The sequence below is a fragment of the Hemiscyllium ocellatum genome, chromosome 9 (assembly GCF_020745735.1).
Source record: "Hemiscyllium ocellatum isolate sHemOce1 chromosome 9, sHemOce1.pat.X.cur, whole genome shotgun sequence".
NCBI lineage: Eukaryota > Metazoa > Chordata > Chondrichthyes > Orectolobiformes > Hemiscylliidae > Hemiscyllium > Hemiscyllium ocellatum.
The window spans coordinates 61,097,327-61,119,740 of NC_083409.1; the positions used below are offsets into that span (position 1 = coordinate 61,097,327).

A 22,414-nucleotide genomic window follows, 5' to 3' on the forward strand; every position below is an offset into this window, starting at 1 on the left:
TTTATATGTTTCATTGTAATTGATCATCTAATTCCAGGAACCAATCCAGTCTACCTTCTCTATGCTCTCTCCAATGCAGGTATGTCCTTGCTTAAATGTGGTGATCAAAATTGTGCACAAAATACTCCAGGTGTCACTAAGGTTCTGTACAATTATAGCAGGACTTCATTCTTGTCGACCAGTCAATTGCAATAAAGGCTACATTCATAATTGCTTACTGTGTATGCATGTGTTCTTTGTATAAGTACACACAAGTCCCTCTTAACCTTGACCTTCAGAAGGTTTATCCTTTTTTTATATAGGTTTTATAAGTTTTCTGAAGAAATCATCCTGGACTCAAACTGTTTACTGTGTTTCTTTTTCCTCAGATGCTAGACCTGCTGAGTTTTTACAGCATGCTCTGTGTTTAATTTAGACTTCCAACATCCCAAGTATTTTGCCTTTAGCCTAATGTTAGCTATGAATCTGCAACTGAGGGCATTTTTAAGGGTGCCTTTGCAATTTGATTTATCCAATCTTTATAAAGATTAAAGTCCTCAAAGTTATTTCATTTCATTTTTTCCTTACAAGCTCCTATTATTTCTCACTTATGCTTTGTCCAATAGCAAAATTACTGTCATATACCGATAAACTATTTGCACTAGTGCTTTTGGAAACTTTGTTATTCTTAGTCTCCATACAGTTGAGTCTCCTTCCTGTGCCTCTAAGCTAAGATTCCTTCCTCACTATTACCCTAATGTGATCCATTACTGTCAGGACTGTCCCTCCTCCCTTTCTATTTTTCATTTCTTATTGAAATGTTGTGCACAGTGATATATTTAGTTCTCAACCTTGGTCGCCTTTTAAATATGTCTGTAATGGTAATTAGATCTTAGCCATTCATCTCTAGCTATCTAACTGGATTTTGTTTTGCACATACTGTACATATTCAGATATTTTAGCTGCAGATCTTAATTGCTGATGCATTATCATTATTCAGCTCTCCGTTCTTTGCTGTCTAACTTTGCTTGTGTTCACCAAATTGCTATATTATTCTAATGTCTAGATTTTAGTTTTTAGATTTTTAAATTTCCCTTCACTTGAATCCTCCACCCAACTTTTAGTTTAAAGCTCAATCCACAGCCTAAAGTGTGCCAAGTTGCTAAAAGAAATGTTGCTCCTATGTGGTATCTTGAAACATTTCTGGGAGACATGAGGCAGTGCTATATGTACTAAATTGCTCTTTTGCTAGAATACTTTAAAAAGCAGTTCACCAAGAGTGTACTAAAAATATCAAATAACTATCTGTAGGTGTAGGCACATGTCATTTTGTTGGAAAAAACCTGAAGCATTGCAGAAAAATACACACATCTACCATTAAGTATTGTTTCCTTTTGTGACAAGTTCATTCTCATGAATAAATAACCAAAAATTCTTATGGACCAGACCAAACCCCTCAAGATATATTAAGAAGGTAGCCTAAATTTGTCTTATTTTAAAGTTAAGTGCCAGGCATGACATTCTGGATGTAATTCAATTTATCAAACTACAGATTTGAAGCAAAACATACACTATAATAAAATACAACATAAGAAAAAAGAAATTGAAATAACTTAACTCTATTGGAAAATGTAATAGAATAATAGATTAATACTAAACAGTAATTGTTCCAATATAGTAATATCACATAAAGACATCCTTAAAAAGGCAAATTCAGAAAAACGGATTGTATGATATGCAACTCCAGCAGCAGAAAGAAAACCCTCAGCTTTTAGCTGTAACTGAGAGAGAAAAAAATACCTTCCACTTCTTAATTACTCCAGCAACAACTACTACTGAAAAACTAAACATTCTCATTCTCTGGCAGCTTGGCCACACCCATTCAGGCTGCTTCTATTATTCCAACTTTTTTTAAAAAGCCCTAAGATCTTTCAAACTGTTTACTAATGGCTCTGCATAGACAAGCTCAGCACCTCTGACTTAAAACCTCTCTTCAAAAAATATGATTCTCAGAATCCACATGTATTTGCTTTTTCTGTTTCTGCCTTAGTTATCTCTATATTTCCGTCTACTATTTTGTTGTTCCCAGTCTCTGGGGACAACAAAATATTAGACTGAAATATAGAGACTGTATAGATGTTCATGCTGTCCATAGTTTTCTCTTTCTCCAAGGCCTGAATATCCTTTCCTTGCTGTCTTCTATGCATTATAGTTCTGTCTCTAGCCCTGCTTTTTATCCAGCCTTGCTAGTTGTTGAATCATAAAATATCTTAACCTTTTATTAGAGAATGAGAGAAAGCTGGCTAGAAATATAAAAACAGATAGACATGGTTTCCCTAGGTCTTTAAAAAAGAATGGAGTTAACAGACCAAGTACAAGTCCTATAGAAAGTGAGTCAAGAGAATTAATAATAGTAAATAAGAAATAATATATGCATTGAGCAGTTATTTTTGCATCATTGCTCATTACAGAGGAGGCAAAAACATCCCAGAAATGACTACAAATCAGGAAGTGAAGGAAGGGCAGAATTTAAGAAAATTATAAGTGGTTTTGAAATTTGACAAGTCAATGGGTCCTGATGAACTTCATCCTTAGTTCTAAAAGAAGTAGCTAATGAGATAGTTGATGCATTGCTTTTGATTTTTCCAAATTTCATAGATTTGGGGAATGCTCCATTAGTTTGGAAAATAGTGAATATAACTCCTTTATATTAAAAGTGAGGGTGAAAGAAAACAAGAAATTACAGGCCAGTTAGCTAAATTTTTGATTCAGAAAAAAAAATGTTAGAATCTATAATTAATGATGTTATAGCCAAACATTTGGATAAATGCAAGGTAATGGAGCAGGATCAACACATTGAGGTGAAAGGGAAGTCATGTTTAGCCAATTTATTGGAGTTCTTTAAGGAGGTAACATGGTTTTATTTACTCATTGGTCATAGACATTGCTGGCTGGTTTTGCCTGGCAGTAATCATTGCCCACCCCTCCTTGCCCTTGAGAAGGTGGTGAGCTGTCTTCATGAACCGCTGCAGTCTAAATGCCACAATACCGTTAGGGATTTTGACCCAGCAACAGTGAAGGAATGACAATGTATTTCCAAGTCAGGATGGTGAGTAACTTAATAAAGAACTTGCAGATGGTGGTATTTCTATGGACCTGCTGTCCTTGTCCTCCTTGATGGAAATAGCAGTGGATTTGGAAAGTCCGTCTAAGAATCTTTGCTAAAGTTCCACAGTGCATCTTGTAGCTACTACACACTGCTGCAAATGAGCATCAATGGTGGAAGAAGTGAATGTTTGTGGACGTGGTGCCAATTAAGTGGCTGCTTTGTCCTGGATAGTATCAAGCATCTTGAATGCCATTGGAGCTGCATTCATCCAGGCAAGTAGAGCGTACTCCATCATACTCTTGACTTGTGCTTTGTAGATGGTGGACAGGTTTTGGGAAGTCAAGAGGTGAGTTATTTGCTGAAGCATCCCTACCCTCTGTCTTGTTCTTATAACTACTGTCTGGATATGACAAGGTCCATGCAATATCTGGTCAATGGTAACCGCCAGGACATTAATAATGCAGGATTCATTGATGGTAACATCATTGAATGCCAAGGAGTGATTGTTTGATTGTCTCTTATTGGACGTGATCATTACCTGGTATTTGTGTGGTGCAAGAATGTTTCTTGCCACTTGACAGCCCAAGCCTAGATATTGTCCAGATCTTGCTGCATTAAACATGGATTGCTTCAATTTTTGAGAAGTTGTGAATAGTGCTGGATATTGTGTAATCATTGGCAATCATCCCAACTTTTAATCTTAAGCAGTCACTCTCACTTCACCTTTAGAATTCAGCTCTTTTATCCATGTTTGAACCAGGGCTTTAATGAGGTCAGGAGCTATGTGATCCTGACAGAACCAAACTGCCCAGTGAGCAGGTTGTTGCTGAGCAGATGCTGCTTGGTGGCAGTGTTGGTGACATCTTCAATCAATATATTGATGGTTGAGAGTAGACTGATGGAGTGTTAATTAGCTGGGTTGGAATTGTCCTGATTTTTGTATACAAGACACACCCCTGGGCAATTTTCCACATTGTTATGGTGATGCTAGTTTTGTAACTGAACTAGAATAGTTTGGTTATGGGAGTGACAAGTTCTGGAGCCCAAATCTTCCATAATACTGCTGGAATTTTGTCCACAATTCAAGGTCAAGGTCCACAGCCAGTGTCTCCAACTTTTCTTGATATGATGTAGAGTGAATCAAATTGGCTAAAGGCTAGCATTTATGATATTTGGGACAACTGAAGGAGACCAAGATGGATAATCGACTGGTACCTCTGGCTTAAAGATTGCTGCAATACTTCAGCCTTATCTTTTGCAATGATGTATTGGGCTTCTCTGTCATTGAGAATGCAAATGTTTGTGGAGCTTCCTCTTCAAATGAGTAGTTTAGTTGTCCACTACATCATTAATGATGGTAGACAGGACTGCAGAGCTTAGATGTGATCTGTTGGTTTGGGATCGCTTAGCTCTGTTTACCACTTGCAGCTGATAGTATTCAGTTGGCTTCATCAGGTTGACACCTCATTTTTAGGTGTGCCTGGTGCCACACTTGCTATGACCTCCTGCATTTTCCATTGGACCAGTGTTTAGCCCTGGTTTAATGGGAATGGTAGAGTGTGGCATATACCATGCCATGAGATTGTATTTTGTGTTGGAGTACAATTCTGCTGCTGTTGATGGTCCACAGGGCCTCAGGGGTGCCCAATTTTGAGTTGATCGATCCGATTGAAGTCTGTTCCATTTATCACGATGATAGTGACACACAACACGATGGAGGGTATTCTCAGTGTGTAGGTGGGACTTTGTCTCCACAAGGACTGTGTGGTGGTCACTCTTACCAACATTGTCATGGACAGATGCATTTGCAGCCAGAAGATTGGTAAGGATGAGGTCAAGGCTCTCTTGTTAGTTTCTTCCTCATTTGTGTCCTTTAGGACCTGACCAGCTTGATCTATAGTATAGGTGCTGTGCCACTCTTGGTGGTGGACATTGAAATCCCCCACCTATTGTCCTTGCCACCCTTTGGGCTTCGTACAAGTGTTATTTAACATGGAGGAGTACTGATTCATCAAAAGAGTGAGGATGGAACATGGTAAGCAGCAGGAGATTTCCTTATCTATGTTTAACCTGATGCTATGAGACTTTGAGAACTGGAGTCAATGTTGAGGATCCCAGGGCAACTCTCCACTGACTATACCATTGTGGTCGTATTGTGTCTGTGCTGCTGATTGGACTGGACAAATCCCAAGATGGTCATGGTGGTGCTTGGACATAGTCGGTAAGGTATAATTCCACGAGTATCACCATATCAGGCTATTGCTTGACAATCTTGATGAAGCAGTACTCCCAGTTTTGTCACTAGTCCCTGGATGCTAGTAAGGAGGACTTTGCAGTGTTAACAGGGCTGTTTTGCTATTGTCTTTTCTGGTTCCTAGATCAATGCCAGCAGTTCTGTCCAGTTTCATTTCTTCGTTGAGATTGATGCAACTGAATGGCTTGTTTGTACATTTTAGAGAGCAGTTAAGAGTCAACCACATTGTCGTGGGTCTGGAGTCACATGAAGACCAAACCAGGTCCTTCTCTGAAGGACAGTGAACCAAGTTAAATTTTCTGACAATCAACAATGGTTTCATGGTTATCAGTAGATTCTTAATTCAAGATATTTTTATTGAATTCAAATTTCATGATCTGGCAGGATTTGAATCCAGGTCCCAAGAACATTAGCTGAGTTCTTAGGTTAAAAGTCTGCTAAAAATACCATTAGACCATCGCCTCCCATAAGTATACTGTGGGTGAAGGAAAATTCATGAATGTACCCTGCTTAGATTTCCAGAAGGCATTTTATAAAATACTGCATCAAAAGCTATTGCGGAAAATAAAAATTCATGGTATAGATGGAGGCATATTGTCATGGATTTGATACCTCTAGGAAAATAGAGAGTAGGGTTAAATGGGCCTTTTTCTGGTTGATAAAATGTAATAATTGATGTGCAACAGGGATCAGTCTCAAAGCCACAACATTTTAGTTTATAGAAACTACTTGAATGAACACATTGATAGTATAGTTCCTAGATTTCCTGATGACACAAAGATAGGTAGGAAAGTAAATTATGAAGGAGACATAAGGAGGCAGATGGATAAGGACATGGATAGATTAAGTGAGTATGCAAAGATCTAGCAAATGCATATTAATATGAGAAAATTTGATATTGTCCATTTTGGCAGTCAGAATAAGAAAAAAAATGTATTGTCTAAATGGTGAAAGATTTCAGAACTGAAATTTGGAAGGATGTGTGTGTTCTAGTCCATGAAGTACAATAGATTCATATGCACTGCAAGTAATTTGGAAAGGTAATCAAATGTTATCATTTTTTGCAAAGGGAATTAAATACAAAAGAAGGGAGATTAGACTTCAGTTTTACAGGGCGTTAGTATGACCACATCTGGACTATTGTGTATTATTGATTGTATCGGTCTTCTCATTTAAAGAAAAATTTAAATGCATCTTTAAATTCAAAATAATACCAGGAATTGATGGGTTGACTTATGAGGAAAATTTGGAAGGGCTAGACCTACATCAGTTGGAATTTTAAAAAGTAAGAGGCGACTTGATTAAAACATGTAATATCCTAAGGCATCTTGACAGTATTGATGTGAAAAGGATGTAACCTCATGTAGAACATGGGGTCACTGTTTAAAAATAACAAGTCACCAAATTAAGACAAAAATGAGAATTTTTTTCTCACTTTGTGTATTTGGAACTCCTCTTCAAAAAGCAGTTGGAAGCAGAATCTTTGACTATTTTTAAAGCAGAGGTAGATGCAGCCTTGATAAGCAAAGGGTTGGAAGTTACCAGGAGTAGGCAGTAATATGGAGTAATCATATCGGTCATTGTTTTATTGAATGGAGGAGCAGGCTTGAGGAGCTAAAGGGCCTATTTTTGTTTGTATTATATCTGTATGTATGTTACTCCTAACTCTCAATATTTTAAATAGTGCTGGGCCATTTTCTGTTGTTCATACCCCTGTCTGAACCACATTGTGTATTCTGATGATCTACTTCTGCCCAAACTTTATCAACTATTACTCAGACATGCAAATGATTTACTTTTCTTAACCATCCAAAATCCTACTGATAATTTGTCTTTCTGCTAAATGCCTTTTTGTTCACTGCATTTTTCAGCAGAGTGATTCTAAATTGAATCAGGAAATAACATGTTGATTGTGAGTTGAAGTTATTATTTCTTCTTGGAAGAATAATGATTTGTGTTTTAAGTCTGTTATTACAAATATCATTGGAATTGCTTTAAGTTATGTATTAAAAGATTTAACTGGGAAACTTGGAAAAAGCAGTCAGTGAAAAATCATTTGTACGTTTCCACTTTATTCCTCAAACTGATTCCACATTTCTCAAAATATATGAAGCATAATTGAAACTTTACTATTTTCAGTGTGGTGAAGCTTCAGATTTATCAAACTCTTTAAGCCTATCCCAGGAATGTTTCAGTCAGAGTTGATAATGGCTACGTTATGAAGTTAGCTCTGCTATGTCATCAACATTTGTATGTTTGTCTGTTTTGTGTCAGTGATGATGATATCAAAAAAAAGTTATTCCAAAGAATTAGAAGGTGTTGGGATTCAAGGTATTATGTACTTAACACTTTAACTCTTTAATCTCAAGATGTGAAATGATTCACTCAAAGGTGGCTGTGGTGATATATTATTACATATTAGTAAGACTTAACAAATGCACAATATTTGTCAGTGCAAAACATACAATTCCTACCACTTCTGTGGCTGATAAATCTCCTCTTATACTTTACAAACCTATGGAGACTGATTTAACCCGATCATTACTGCACTATTATTTGAATTACACAATTAAGAAGGATGTAATTCTATTGAAGCCAAGTCAAACTCTCAAGGTCCCTGGCTTTCCATACTCCACCACCTATTAACTCATAAACATTTCAATGTAGTGCCAGGTGAAAGCATGGAAAATGTGCTGATCTTTGTACATAGAAAGCTTATTCACAGAGCAGATTTATTTCACAATATCCTCTATCTGATGCCTTGGAATTCTCCTAAGGTGTTTATCTCTCAATTCTCACACATTGAGCTATTTGTTGGCATGCTCTTCTAGATTTCCTTTGATGTTTACCTTTTTATCACTTGGTTTCAAACCATAATTGTTTATAGCGTGTTATTTTTTAGCAAAAACACAATTAAATATAATATTCAGTATAAAATTCACTGTAACAGTGAAATTAAAGAAATGAGTCGCAGTATTTAAGTTAATTTTTATTAATTAGCAAGAAAGCCTGATATTGGGATTTTACAAGATTCTACTGGCTAGCATTCTCACTGTTGTTCTTCAATCAAACAGTATTGTAATAAAGTCATGAAGTGCAAAAAAGTTTATCAATGAGGAAAAGCCAATGCCTTACCCAATTCATTGTTATCCATTGATTCATTTTTTTCCATAGTTTTTTATTGAACCTATTCCTTTATAGTTCTTCCACTGCTATTAAATATGATATAATAAAAAGAAAATAAAAATTGATTGCACGTGCACACTCTGATAGCCTGGATGTGGTCTGCACTCTTACCTTACAGAAACGCATTGTTGTCCTACAATTTTGTATACTCCAAATAATATTATCTGTGCAAGTGCTGCAAGGCCTGGGATGGGGACGCACTGACCAAATTTCCACACATGGTGCTAATTAAACATTGAGATATTGATACACACATTGACAGGTTGCATACATAACTTCTCTAAGACAGGTTTGGACCCAAAGGTTATTCTGCTCTTGAGTGTGACCGAGATTCGTGCAAGAAAAATCCAAGTTCTAATGCCTCTGAAGAGAAATTTTACAGATATATTGGGTTAGTTCTGAGCTTAGGGTGCTGCAGCATTTTTGTGTAACTTAAGAGATCAACCTCTCCGTTTGGAGATACACTCGATATGCCATGTTTAAATCAGGAACAATTTCCAACCTATAAATCCTGGCCATCATACCTGGCCATAGTTCGGTAGATTTTTGCCCATTTATTGTTCCAACACTGTCACTGAAAGCTTTACAGATTTCAAAATGAAATCATGCCGTTACTATTTTTGGGAGAATCTATCCCTTGCTGGAGCTGACAAAAATAAAATTTATGGATGCCACTATTTCTGAATGTTTTAGACTGAAAACAATATAACAATCTGTATACAATGCTTTCATCTTTGACACCAGCAATGATGACACATCCATCTTCAATCACAAAAAAAGCCATTGATATCACTTCTAGCCTTAGGAAATCTTCCCCTTCTATCATAAATTCTTGATTGTCTTTGCAGTCTCTGTCCTAGGAGTGCATCTGCTGCTTTCCCCAGAATGTCTTCAGCTATCTCAGTTCCTGAGCATCACTACTTTTGTTGCTAAGTAACAGTAACTGACATACTCCATCCCTGTTTCTTCTCAGACATTTGTTCTTGCTTTACTTCCCATTTCATCTGACAGCTTGTTTTATTCCTCACCCTAATTGCTATCCAGCCTACATGTTCTTTATTCCCTGTCTGATAGCTTTACTCCCTCCTCTCCCTCCTTTACACCAGCCTACCCATGAGCAACACCGCAGCCACTTTCTTAGAATATAGTAAGTGTAGTCCTTTCATATAATATATAATCTCTTTCTCACCTAGTAAGTTCCAATATATGGTCATCATTGCTCCTTTAGTTTTGACAGTGGAGTAAATGATTCTTAGGACTGTTCAGCGTGGAAATAGACCCTTTGTCCATCCTGTCCATGCCGACCAGATATCCTAAATTAATCTATTCCCATTTGACACCATTTGGTCCATATCCCTCCAAACCCTTCAATTCATGTATGCATCTAGGTGCCTTTGAAATCTAACTGTACCAACCTCCACCACTTTCCCTGGCAGCTCATTCCATACACACACCGCCCTCTGTGTATTCACCTCATCTAAGCCTCTCATGATTTTATAAACCTCTATGAGGTCCCCTTTAGCTGCTGATATTCTAGGGAAATAACCCCAGCCTATTCAGCCTCTGCCAAAAGCTCAAATCCCTCAAACCTTGGCAACATCCTTGTAAATCTTTACTGAATCCCTTCTAGCTTAACAACATCTTTATTATAGTAGGGAGACCAGAACTGAATGCAGTATTCCAAAAGTAGCCTTACCAATGTCCTGTACAGCTGTGACATGACATCCCAATTCCTATTCTCAATGACTGACTAATGAAGGCAAGCACGCCAAGTGTCTTCTTTACTACCTTGTTGATTCCACTTTCAAGGAGCAATGCACCTGCATCCTGAGGTCTCTTACTTTAGCAACATTCCCAGGACCCTACCATGAAGTATATAAGTCCTGCCCTGATTTGCCTTTCCAAAATGCAATACCTCAGATTTATCTATATTAAACTCCTTTTACAATTCCTCTGCTCATCGCCCCATCTGAACAATGTTCTATTGTACTCGAAAATAATCTTCTTCATTGTTCACTACACCGCCAATTTTGGTGTCATCTGCAAACGTACTAATCATTTCTGTTATATTCATATCCAAAGCACTTTTAAATGACGTAAAGCAGTGGACCAAGCACCAATCCTGTGGCACACTGCTGATCACAGGCTTCCAGTCTGAAAATCAAACCTCCATCACCACCCTTTATCTCCTACCTTCTGGAAAATTTTGTATCCAAATGGCTAACCAGTCTATCATATGGAACTTTGTTGAATATCTTGCTGAAACCCATATAGATAATTTCCACTGCTCTACCTTCATCAATCTTCTTTGTCACTTTTTCAAAAAACTCAATCAATTTAGCGACATGATTTCCCACACAAAGTCATGTTGACTATCCCTAATCAGTCCTTGCCTTTCCAAGTACATGTAAATCATGTCCCTCTGAAAATTTATGAATAAACTTTTATCAACAGCTTACTATGTTAATAATTATTTGAATAATACTAACATGCTAATTAAACATGTCCAAAATTCATGCTTCAGAATTCCAAGAAGTCAGCCCTTCGACCTCTCAAAATTGTTTTTGAGTATTTTCTATGTAGCTGTTTTTGAAAAATTCAGACAATTGGATAACTAAACCATTGACATTTTACAGCAAGGTATTTTAGGAACTTGTAAATATAGTTACACAATAGAAAGTTATTCAATTTTCAAGGATTGATGTCATCATCACTTAGGTCTCCTGTGTCCTTTATGTTCTTTTATCTGTCTGTGTAAGTTGTAATGATTGTCCTTTACAGCTTCCTGAATCTTTGCCTAATGGGCTGAATTACCCACAGGCAGGTAGCCACCCTCACCAAGGACAAAGTGCATTGGGGTCTTCACCACAAAGTCTGCAGCACCGACCCAGGGAACAGCAATATGAAGGAGCTGTATCAAAGGTGACACTTCAGCAGTATCAGAAGCCTTTGCAGATTGCCATTTCATCTTCGCAGAACATTGCTAGTCCTCGAGCAACTCAACCCAGCAGATGTCTGACAAGTATTAAACCACAAAAGAGCACAGAAAGCTACCAGGAACAGGTAAAATTGGAACCTTATAAAAATCTTTCTGTGAAGAGGTTGGTTAGTCATGCAATTAGTTAGTAAAGTTTCTGATGGTTCAGGAAATAAAACCTATTGCACAGAATGATATTGAGAAGTACCTTTACAGAACAACAAGATCCTAATTCACTACTTATTCTGTAATAGGTTTTCTATGTTGACAGTTGGTACATCCTTATTACCATACACCAGAAGAAAAATGAATATGTTTTCTGCTGTTAACTCATAGTTACCCGTGCTGTAAAAGTGTATGTACATCAGATAAGGTCAATGCTAGGCTTGGTTGCAAAAGTGATCAATCACTGAGGTCACAAAGGAAGTATGGAAGCACATTATTGGAGTAATAACAGTACCTTTGAAACCACATTTACAGCATGAATGTTAAGCTTATTGGTCCACCTTGAGACCAAAGACTGTAAGACTTAGGAATAGAAGTTGGCCATTTACCCTGTTGAGTCTTCTCTGCCATTCAACAAGATCATAGCTGAGCTGATAATCTTCAACTCTAATTTTCTGCCTTTTCAGTATAACCCATCAGTAGCTTTAATTCAGCTGTCAAGGTAAGCATACAGTTGCAGCAGGCAGTGAAGAAGACAAATGGTATGATGACCTTCATAGCAAGAATCTTTGTTACAGGTGCAGTGATGTCTCGCTGCACCTTTTAGCAATTAGCATACAAGGTCACCCAGATCTCATTGCCCCTTACCCTTTCCCAATCTATCGCCATCCAGGTAATAATCTTGTTTGTGTCTTTTTGCTACCAAAGTGTATCTCCTCACATTTATTCACATTATACTTCACCTGCATGCATTTGTCCACCCACTCAACTTGTCCAATCACACTAAACATTTCTGCACCCTCCCCACAGTTTAGCCATCCATCCAGCCAGCAACAGATAACTACTGCTGATGATCTAAGACACTAAATTAATAATTGTTTTGTCAACTCATTGCCTGATGTTTCAAGGACACCCAAAGACTCTGAACTGTAAATTCTCTTCTGTTCCTTTCGTATTGGACATTGTTGCCTTTTTTAACTTTAGTGCGTATGTGTGAGGGATAAGGCTTTGAAGGAGCTAACATAGTTTCACAGGCTGTGTGCTTGATGTCATGTCCTTTTCCTTAAAACCCCTGGGAAAAAATAATAAATTTACTGTTGCTTTCACTCATAATTTTGGTAATTGGTTCTTCATTGCTACAGTAGAAATTAGTTAAGTACATTTTAGTTAAAGAAAGATATGGCTTCATGCTAAAAAAGAAAATAAATCTTCATTGTGGCCATCTATAAATTTTGTGTCTTATGATGTTATATTCCACAAATACCTGATGAAGGAGCAGCGCTCCGAAAGTTAGTGCTTCCCAATAAACTTGCTGGACTATAACCTGGTGTTTTGTGAATTGTTAACTGTGTTTAACTATCTTCATTAAGATGTTTGATGATTTAACATAGGGGCTTGGTAAGGGTCATGCAGTTGTTGCACCAGTCATGGTTTTCCAAAGGTATTTGATAAAATGCTGTATAATCGATTTGTCAGCAAAAGTGAGCCCATTGAATGAAAAGGACCATAGCAGTTTGAATGCAAAGTTAACTGAGTAACAGCAAAGGGGGGAAGTATAGATGTTCTTCAGACGGGACCAGTAATGGAGTTTCCCAGAATTGGTGCCAGAATTATTTACTTTTCTTGATATGTTAATGTGTACAAGGGACAATTTTAAAATTCAGATGTAACACAAAACGTGGAAGCACTAAGAGTTTGAGGAGGATTGTGACAGCCTTCAAAACAACATAGACAAGATAGTGGAATATGTGGGCATGGCTGATGAAATTTAACACAGAGAATTATAAAGTGATTTATTTTAGTAAGAAGAACAAGGAAGACAAAGTAAAGAATACAATTCTAAAAGGTATCCAAGAACAGATAGACCTGAGGGTATGTATGTACAAGTTGTTGAAGTTGGTAAGGTAAATTGAAAAAAATCATTAATTAGATATTGGAATATTAGGCTTTATAATTAGAGAAATAAAACACAAAAGCAAGCAAATTATGATGAACATTTACAAAACGCTAGTTCACCCACACCCAGGGTATTGTTTCCAGTTCTGGGTACTGCACTTTTGGAAGGATATGAAAGGGTGCAGAAAGATTTCATAACAGTAGTTCCAGGAATGAGGAGTTCACGTTATTTGAATGGACTGAAGAAACTGGGTTTGCTTTCCTCAGAAAGGTTGTGAGGTGATTTGATGCATAGGTTCAAAATCATGAACAGCAGATAGAGTGTTATGAAGTTGAAGACGTCTACTGTCCCTTTAAGAGTGAGTGAAAGCTGTTTTGCACTGAGAGCTTGCAGGCACCTGTCATATGATTGACTAGCAATCTCAGAGTGTACTGGGAAATTGAAAATATGTAACATTTGGCTGTGAAGCAAATACCTGAGTTTTGGTTGCTGTTTTGACAACCATTCAATTTTAGCCAATCACTTTAAATTATGCCCCAGTGTACCAAACCCAATCGATTTTGAATTTATTGTTTTGCTAATATTGAGCCAATGAGACAATCTGATGCTGGCGGAATAAAGAAGCAGGAATTTTGACAGTTAGACAGAGAGACCAACTGTCATTACCAGAGTAACTGCCAGCAATACATTCTTTATGAAAAGTACCTTTTTCATATGAAACATCTTTGCAGCAAAAGACCAAAGACAACCCAGGGAGATTTACAGGAAGAGGAAGACAGACACCGATGACGGTAGCCACTGTATAGTTTTAAAATTAAGTTCATGTAATGTTAATAGGGGTTTTTATCAGAACAGTATATTGTTGTAGACTGGGAGGTAGATAACAAACATTTCAAAGAAAGGAGACTTAGAGTTGCAAATATTTGTTGCTTATTGTTCATTTTTAGAGTTCAAGAATAAATTGATATTTTTATCATTAAATAGTGGAATTTAGAAGTTCTCTGTCACTGATACTTTAACAGATTACGAGGTGAGGTGTGCTTTTCTGGGTGTTTGGTTTAATTAGCAGAAGGGTTCACTGCCATGTCATAACAGTTTGGGTGCATGATTTGGAAAGGTTTAGACAAATCCAGTCTGATATTTGGACAGTTTGAAAAGATTAGGGATACAAAAAAATCCCAGCAGATTTAAACACTTACTGATTACTGTCCTAGATCTTTAAACAAAATATAGGTGAGACAATTTGTTTAGCTTTGCTTACTTGTGGTTAGTTAAATTAAAAGTGAGAAAAATAGCTCTTAAGATTGCTAAAGAGATTCTGGGGCTTGAAGATAATTCCCAAATTTGCCAAGAAAGTTTGGAAAGACTGAAGAAGGGCATGCTTTTAGAATTAGCAAATAGGTTAGAATTGGGTCTAACCAGGGACAAAAGGAAAGCAGAAATAAGGGAGTTAGTCAAGCACTTAGGTGTGTCAGAGAAACAGACAAGTACAGTAGAGTTAGAGAAACTTAAATTACAATTGAGGAAAGTGGAGTTAGAAGATAACGAGAGAGGATGAGGGGAAAAGAGAGAGAAGATTCTTAACTGAGCAAAGAGAGAAGAAAGGGAGAGAGAAAGAGAGAGAGAAGAAAGAGGAAGGGTGAGAGAATCTGAACTTCAGAAGTTGTGATTTAGTCAGGAAAGTCAAATTAACAGGCGGAGATGAAGAGCGAAGGTAGTGATATAGACGAATATGTTAAAAAACTGCCACATTTTGATGAGAAACATGTTGACGCCTTCTTTATTTCGTTTGAAAAATTGGCTAGGTAGATGGAGTGATCACAGAACTTGTGGATAATACTAGTTCAGATTAAGCTGGTAGGCAGAGCTAGTGATGTATTTGCAGCACTGTCAAATGAGGGGTCAAGAGATTATGAAGATGTCAAATAGGCTATTTTGAATATTTATGAATTGGTACCAGAAGTGTACAGAAGTGTATATACAGTGGTTCAGAAACATAAAGAAAGAACCAGATCAGACTTATGTTGAGTTCAAAATAATTAAACATAGTAATTTTTGAGAGATGGGTGTGGGCCTTAAAAATAGATAAGACTTATGAAGCTCGAAGAGAGATTATTCAGCTGGAGGAGTTTAAAAACTCACTTCCTGAGATGATAAGAATTCATGTGGATGAACAGAAAGTTCAAGAAGTGAGAAGAGTGGCAGAAATGGCAGATGAATATACATTGGTGCATAACGCAAAGTTCAGCTTCCGGCAAGAACTTCATCCTGTGAGGATAGAAATTGGGAGAAGGGCAGATCCTTTACTACAAAACAAAGAGTAGAGAACACTGGTAATTGTTTACTACAGGTTAAAAAAGAAGCTCGGCAGTGTGGAAAGGAGGTGAAAGGCTTCAGGTGGTTTCACTGTAATGGAGTGGGACACAGAAAGTTACAGAGCTAGTGGTTTAAGAAAGGCACTGGGAAAAGGTATTTTCATGCCAGAAAGTGGGGCGTGTAAAGTCACAGTGCTGGTCATTAAAGAAAGGTAATGTGGGACAAGATATGGTAAAAGAAGCTACTTTTGTGGCATTAATAAAAGTAGGAAAGAAAACCCCATGAAAAATTGAGGAGTTGCAAGACAGTGCACAGCCTAGGCAATGGCTGCGTATGGAGTTAGTGCCTGATCTCTATAAAGACTTTGCTTCTGTGGGTAAAGTTTACTCAGAAAGAACGGGGAGAAGGTAAAGAAGTTATAACTTTGAGAGGTACAGCATCTAACCAGTCTCTAATAGTAAGAGATGAATGTATTTGCACTCTTTCTGACCTGTTAACCGAGAGAGTGGTAATTTGTGGGAGAGATGGACAGACATTTACCACTCCCTTATGTAAGATCAGGTTGGAGTGCCAACTCAAGACTGGGGAAGTAACAGTGGGAATGACTGATAGAGTGTCAGTTCCAAGAATAAAGTTTGTTCTTGGGAATGATTTAGCAGGATCCAAGGTGGGAGTGGCACATTGTTGTGGAGAAGCCAAAGGAAGACCAGGGAACTGAGGAGGTAAAAGAAAAATTCCCTGGAATCATTTTAGACTGTGTAGGAACAAGAATCCCCTATCATAAGTCACGGCATGAAGCAAAAACTAAAAAGAAAGATGAAGGAGTTGAGGTTCAGTTAGCGGACACCCTGTTTGACATAATATGCAGGAAAAACCTGAATAGGCAAAGGGTCATTTCCCTGAGATGAGGGAGTGCAGAACTAGAGGGCATAGGTTTAGGGTGAGAGGGGAAAGATATAAAAAAGACCTAAGGGGCAACTTTTTCACGCAGAGGGTGGTGTATGTGTATGGAATGGGCTGCCAGAGGAAGTGGTGGAGGCTAGTACAACTGCAATATTTAAAAGACATCTGGATGGGTATATGAATAGGAAGGGTTTGAAGGGATATGGGCTGGGTGCTGGCAGGAGGGACTAGATTGGGTTGGGATATCTAGTCAACATGGATGAGTTGGACCGAAGGGTCTGTTTCCGTGCTGTGCAGTTCTATGACTCTAAGTGTTTTGTCCTGAAAGGCTAGTGGATTTACAACGGAAAGATGAGATGATAAAATATATGTATGTTGATGCATACTCAGAAAAGGAGTCAGTGAATATTCCTGAGGGTTACTATCTGAAAGATAGAATCCTAAGTCAAAAATGGAGACCACGGCAGATCAGTGCAGAGGAGAAATGGGCAGGCGTGCATCAGATTGTGTTGCCGGTAGCATACAGACAGGAAGTGTTATGGGTAGCACATGAACTACCACTAGGAGGTTAACCTAGGTGTATGATTACTCCATCATCCAAATAGACTGCACAGTTTGTTAACCCAGCCACAATTCTGTTCATAAGTCTTTGGAATGTGGCTGATGCATTCTTCATTCCGAATGGCATCACTTTGAATTGATGTAACTCATTTGGGGTTACAAGCTCAGAAATTTCTTTTGCTTTCTCTGATAAAGGTACCTGTGAATAACCACACAATAAGTCCAACTTTGTGATGTAACTGGCTTGACCAACTTTCTAAATACAGCCCTCCAATCTGGGTATTGACCTTCCAATAGTCCACTCAGGCTAAGATAGAAAAGCATTTCTATTGGCCTGGAATGCACAAGGATGTGATTAACTTTTGCTGTACCTGTTGTACAGGTCAAATGGTTGGTAAGCCACCAGCAATAATAAAACCAGGACCTTTGTTGCTAATTCCTGCATTCAAAGAGCCTTCCATGCGGGTTATAATTGATTGTGTAGGTCCCCTCCTGAAAACTAAAAGTGGGAACCAGTACTTGCTAACCATAATGGATGTGTCTATCAGATTTCCGGAGGACATTCCATTATGGAATATTAAGGCAAAAAGGTGGTAGAGGAGTTAGTAGCTTTCTTCACATGGTATGGGCTACCCCAAGAGATTCAATCAGACCAAGGGTCTAATTTTACCGCTAGACTGTTTAAGGAAGTCATAGATAACTTTGGCATACAGCAGTTTAAATCAAGTGTATATAATCCTGAATCCCTGGAAGCTCTAGAAAGGTGGCATCAGACCTTGAAGACCATGTAAAGAGCATACTGTCAGGAATACCCAAATGATTGGGATAAAAGTATCACATTTGAATTGTTTGCCATTATAGATGCTCCAAATAAATCTACTCAGTTTACTACCAATGAGTTAATATTTGGACATGAAGTAAGAGGGCCTTTGAAACTAATTAAAGAAAAATTGGCAGACCGAAGTCAGAGATCTCACACTTGGATTATGTATCAGAGATCAGGGAGAGATTAAATCAGGTAGGTCAGTTAGCTAAACAGCACTCAAAGAGGGTACAATACAGAATTAAGCAGGTGGCCGATAACAACTCTAAAATTTGGACGTTTTCCCATGGGGATGACGTATTAGTATTGTTACCAATGATAGGAGATCCCTTCAAAGTTGCAATTGATGCTAGTGATATAGGTATTGCTACAGGAAGATGATGGAATTGAACTGCCAAGTTGGTTATTTTCAAAGAAACTCAACACCCACCAGAGAAATACTCTATGGTCGAAAAATAATTATTGAGTTTGGTACTGGCCTTACAACATTTTAATGTGTATGTCATAATCAAGGTATCGGAGACTGTTGTGTACACAGATCACATTCCCCTTCCCTTGGAATGGTTTAAAGACAAGATAATGAGACTATTTTGTTAAGAGTCTTCTGTTACAGACTTTTAATTTACAAATTATACATGGTTCAGGTCGTAAGAATGTGATAGCAAATGTGATATCATGGATTTAATGGATAAAGCATCGATAAGATTGAAGAGATACTCATGTTATATATGTGTACAGAAATTAACATGAACTTAATGTCCTATGTATTTCCTTGTAATAGGGGTTAAGAATTTTTTTAAAATGATGCCATCTTATCATTATGATAGTTCATTTTTTTCTTAAGGGGGGAGGTGTAATGAAGTTGAATGCATGTACTGTACCTTTAAGAGAGTGAAAGCTGTTTTGCACTGAGAGCCTGCAGGCACCTATCGTGTGACGGGCTAGCAGTTTCAGAGTGTACTGGAAAATTGAAAATATGTAACATTTGACCATGAAACAAACGCTCGAGTTTAGGTTGCTGTTTGGACAACCATTTGAATTTAGCCAATGAGTTTAAGTGATGCCCCAGGATACGAAAAACCAATCAATTTTGAATTTATTGTTTTGCCAACATTGAACCAATGAGACAATCCGATGCTAGAGGTATAAAGAAGAAGGCATTTTGATAGTTAGAGAGACCAAATGCCAGCAACACACTCTCTATGAAAGGTACCTTTTTCATATAAAACATCTTTGAGTAAAAGACTGAAGACGATTAAGGGAGATCTACAGTCAGAGGAAGACAGACACCGACGACGACAGCCACTGTGCAGTTTTGAAATTAAGTTCATGTAGTGCTAATATGGGTTTTTATGACAGCCGTATATTGCTATAGAGTGGAAGGTAGATAACAAATGTTTAAGAGAAAGGAGGCCTCGAGTTGTAAATAGTTGTTGCTTAATGTTCATTTTTAAAGTTAAAGAATACATTTATATTTTTTCTTTAAATAGTGAGAGTTGGGAGTTGTCTGTCACTCATACTTTAACAGATTATGAGGCAAAGTGCATTTTTCTGGGTGTTTGGTTTAATTAGCAGAAGGAGAAAGCGAGGACTGCAGATGCTGGAGATCAGAGCTGAAAAATGTGTTGCTGGAAAAGCGCAGCAAGTCAGGCAGCATCAAAGGAGCAGAATTCTCCTGCTCCTTTGATACTGCCTGACCTGCTGCACTTTTCCAGCAACACTTTAATTAGCAGAAGGGTTCAACAATGTGTTGTAATAAGAGAAACAAGGGTCACAATCTAGAGGGCATAGATTTAAAATATTTGGAAAATGAGTCAAAGACAACATGAGGATCTTTATATTCAGTAATCTGGTATATGACATCTGAAAGAATGGTAGAGGTAGATTCCAGCATGGCTTTCAATGGCAGTTTATGTGCAGGTGTAGGGTAAGGTTATTTTAGAAGCACAAAGAAAGAGCAGTAGAGTTGGAGTAGCTAAATTGCTCCTACACAGAATTTATACGACCTTGATGAGTCAAATTGCTCCCTCCCATGCTATAATTATCCAATGATGCTGTGGAACCTTTTTGACTTATAATGTTCAGTTCAATATCAAACAGTACTACTTCTAGTTACTGATCCATTAGGACGAATCACTAGATAAACTTATAACTTATAATAGCTTACTGAATCTTCCAGTATCTATATAATAATGGTCAGTATTGATGTCCTTGCACTAACTATCCTATTGGTATTTTCTTTTTAACTCAGTTTTGTGTGAGAATAGAGAAGAATCCTGGCCTTGGCTTCAGTATAAGTGGCGGAATAAGTGGACAAGGGAATCCATTCAAGCCTTCAGATATGGTAATCATAAAGAAAAAAATAAATGTGCAATTGCAATTGCCCATGATCACTAACAGGCTACAATAACATTGCACTACCCTCCATAGGTTGATGCCAGCTATCAAAGGATGAGCAGAAGTCAGCTACAGATGGTAAAGGGAAATGGTGTAAGTCAGCAAAACTGGTTCTTCATTAACAATAAATGGCATGCTTTATAACTCTCCTAAAGTTAGGATTATTGTTTTTCCTCATAATTATTTTATTAATTAATCGAGCAATAATTTCAAAACACCCAAAATATCCCCAGTTAATTATTGTAGCATTTAGGTTTTAAAATATTTATACACTCCTCACAGCTTGTTCACAGAACAGATTAGCCCTGATGTTATTTTTCAATTTCATTGTTTATCATTATCATTTACGTTTATTTTAAATGGCTTAATACCAGTGTTAAATTAAGGCAAAATTGAGCCAGAATTGTATATGCAATGTGCCTTAGTTATGTTCTCACACGGTAACAGTCTTGGGCAGTATCATTTTGCAACAGTCTTTTGTTTATGGCTCATCTTTCTGGCATCAAAGTCTCTTATAGGATCTAAGAGACTTGGCAAGGTCTTTGCAATAATTTCAATAATATCCCTCACAGCAAGAATGGGTACAATATTATTCAGTCTGGGAAATCAACTATTTATTTGGTCATGGGGTTCCTATGTCCCAATGTAAGCCCATGTTAGGCCCAAAACATGCATTACAAATTAGTTATTTTTGACCTACATAAGTGGAAAGCTTCTCAGCTATTAAACAGTAATAACAATCATAGGGCCTGAAGAATGATCAAGAAGAATTGAACTCAATGTGGGATGTTTTAATTGTAACAATGATGAAAAAATTACAAGATAACCATACTTGATGGTAAAATACTTTAAACACTTTGCAAACCATTTTAAAATTTACCAATTTATGAGATAACTGCCATGTCTGGGACAACAAAATGTCTTGCCAAACCATATCTTCCAAAATTCTTAGCTTTTTCAAATCTGACCAATTATGTTTACTAAATATGTGAGGGGTAGGATATTCCATATAATTGCCTAGCAGGCATTGTCCATGATCACCACAAGAAGTGAGGGATTAGATACAAGATGTGAAAAATGGTACTCAGACTTTCAGACAGCTAAATATTATGCTGGAGAATTTGTTCCATTGACCATTTCACCGATTTCTCACTAAGTTATCTCAGACATGTCTCCATCTAATGTAAATAGCTACAAAGATTTCTTAGAACAGAGTTTTGTGAATCTAGAAACAAAGTACTTATCTTGATGTTAGCTTACAGATAAGAAACTTGATATTGTATAAAGATATCAAGCAATATGTCCACAGTTTAAAAATACTCCAATTATCCCAGAGTAGACCACAATTTAGTGATGCCTCAGGGATTAAATGGAGGCCACACAGCTTTCCTCTGGCTTTGGACAGCATTCAAAAAATCCTGTTGAGTTTGGGGAGGAGGGGACAAGTCTCCTCATGTCAGGTGCTGTGTAACTGCTGAAAGCCAATACCCTGTTCTTGCTGGTGATGATCCTATTATCTGACATATACAATCCCTGCACATGTTTTGTACTGAGGTCCCCAAGATGATCCTGGGCTCTGATGGATGCAGTGCCACAACAGTCACTGGTCTTGGTGGTACTGGCAGCAATGAAATTGGGATAAGGCCAAAGGCAGGCAGAGTGTTGAAATAATTGAAATACAAATGACATTAATGATCATCTTTCAAACATCTATAGATTCTGGAGTGATTCCTGCAGATTGGAATGTGGCAAATGTATCCCCACTCTAAGTAAGAGAAAGAAAGAAAACTGGGATCTATAGACCTGCTATGCTAACATCTGTCATTGGGAAATGTTGGAATCTCTAA

General features: G+C 37.5%; 1 protein-coding gene across 2 annotated transcripts in view; it reads left to right on the forward strand.

The window, feature by feature from the left end:
* Positions 1–22,414, forward strand: part of lrrc7 (leucine rich repeat containing 7) — a 341,063-nt gene that overhangs the window by 309,053 nt on the left and 9,596 nt on the right. For both annotated transcript variants that reach the window (XM_060829788.1, XM_060829787.1), the window contains exons 20-21: positions 11,349–11,591; positions 20,422–20,514. In XM_060829788.1, coding sequence (XP_060685771.1) covers positions 11,349–11,591; positions 20,422–20,514 — 336 coding nt within the window. The remainder of the gene's footprint in view (positions 1–11,348; positions 11,592–20,421; positions 20,515–22,414) is intronic.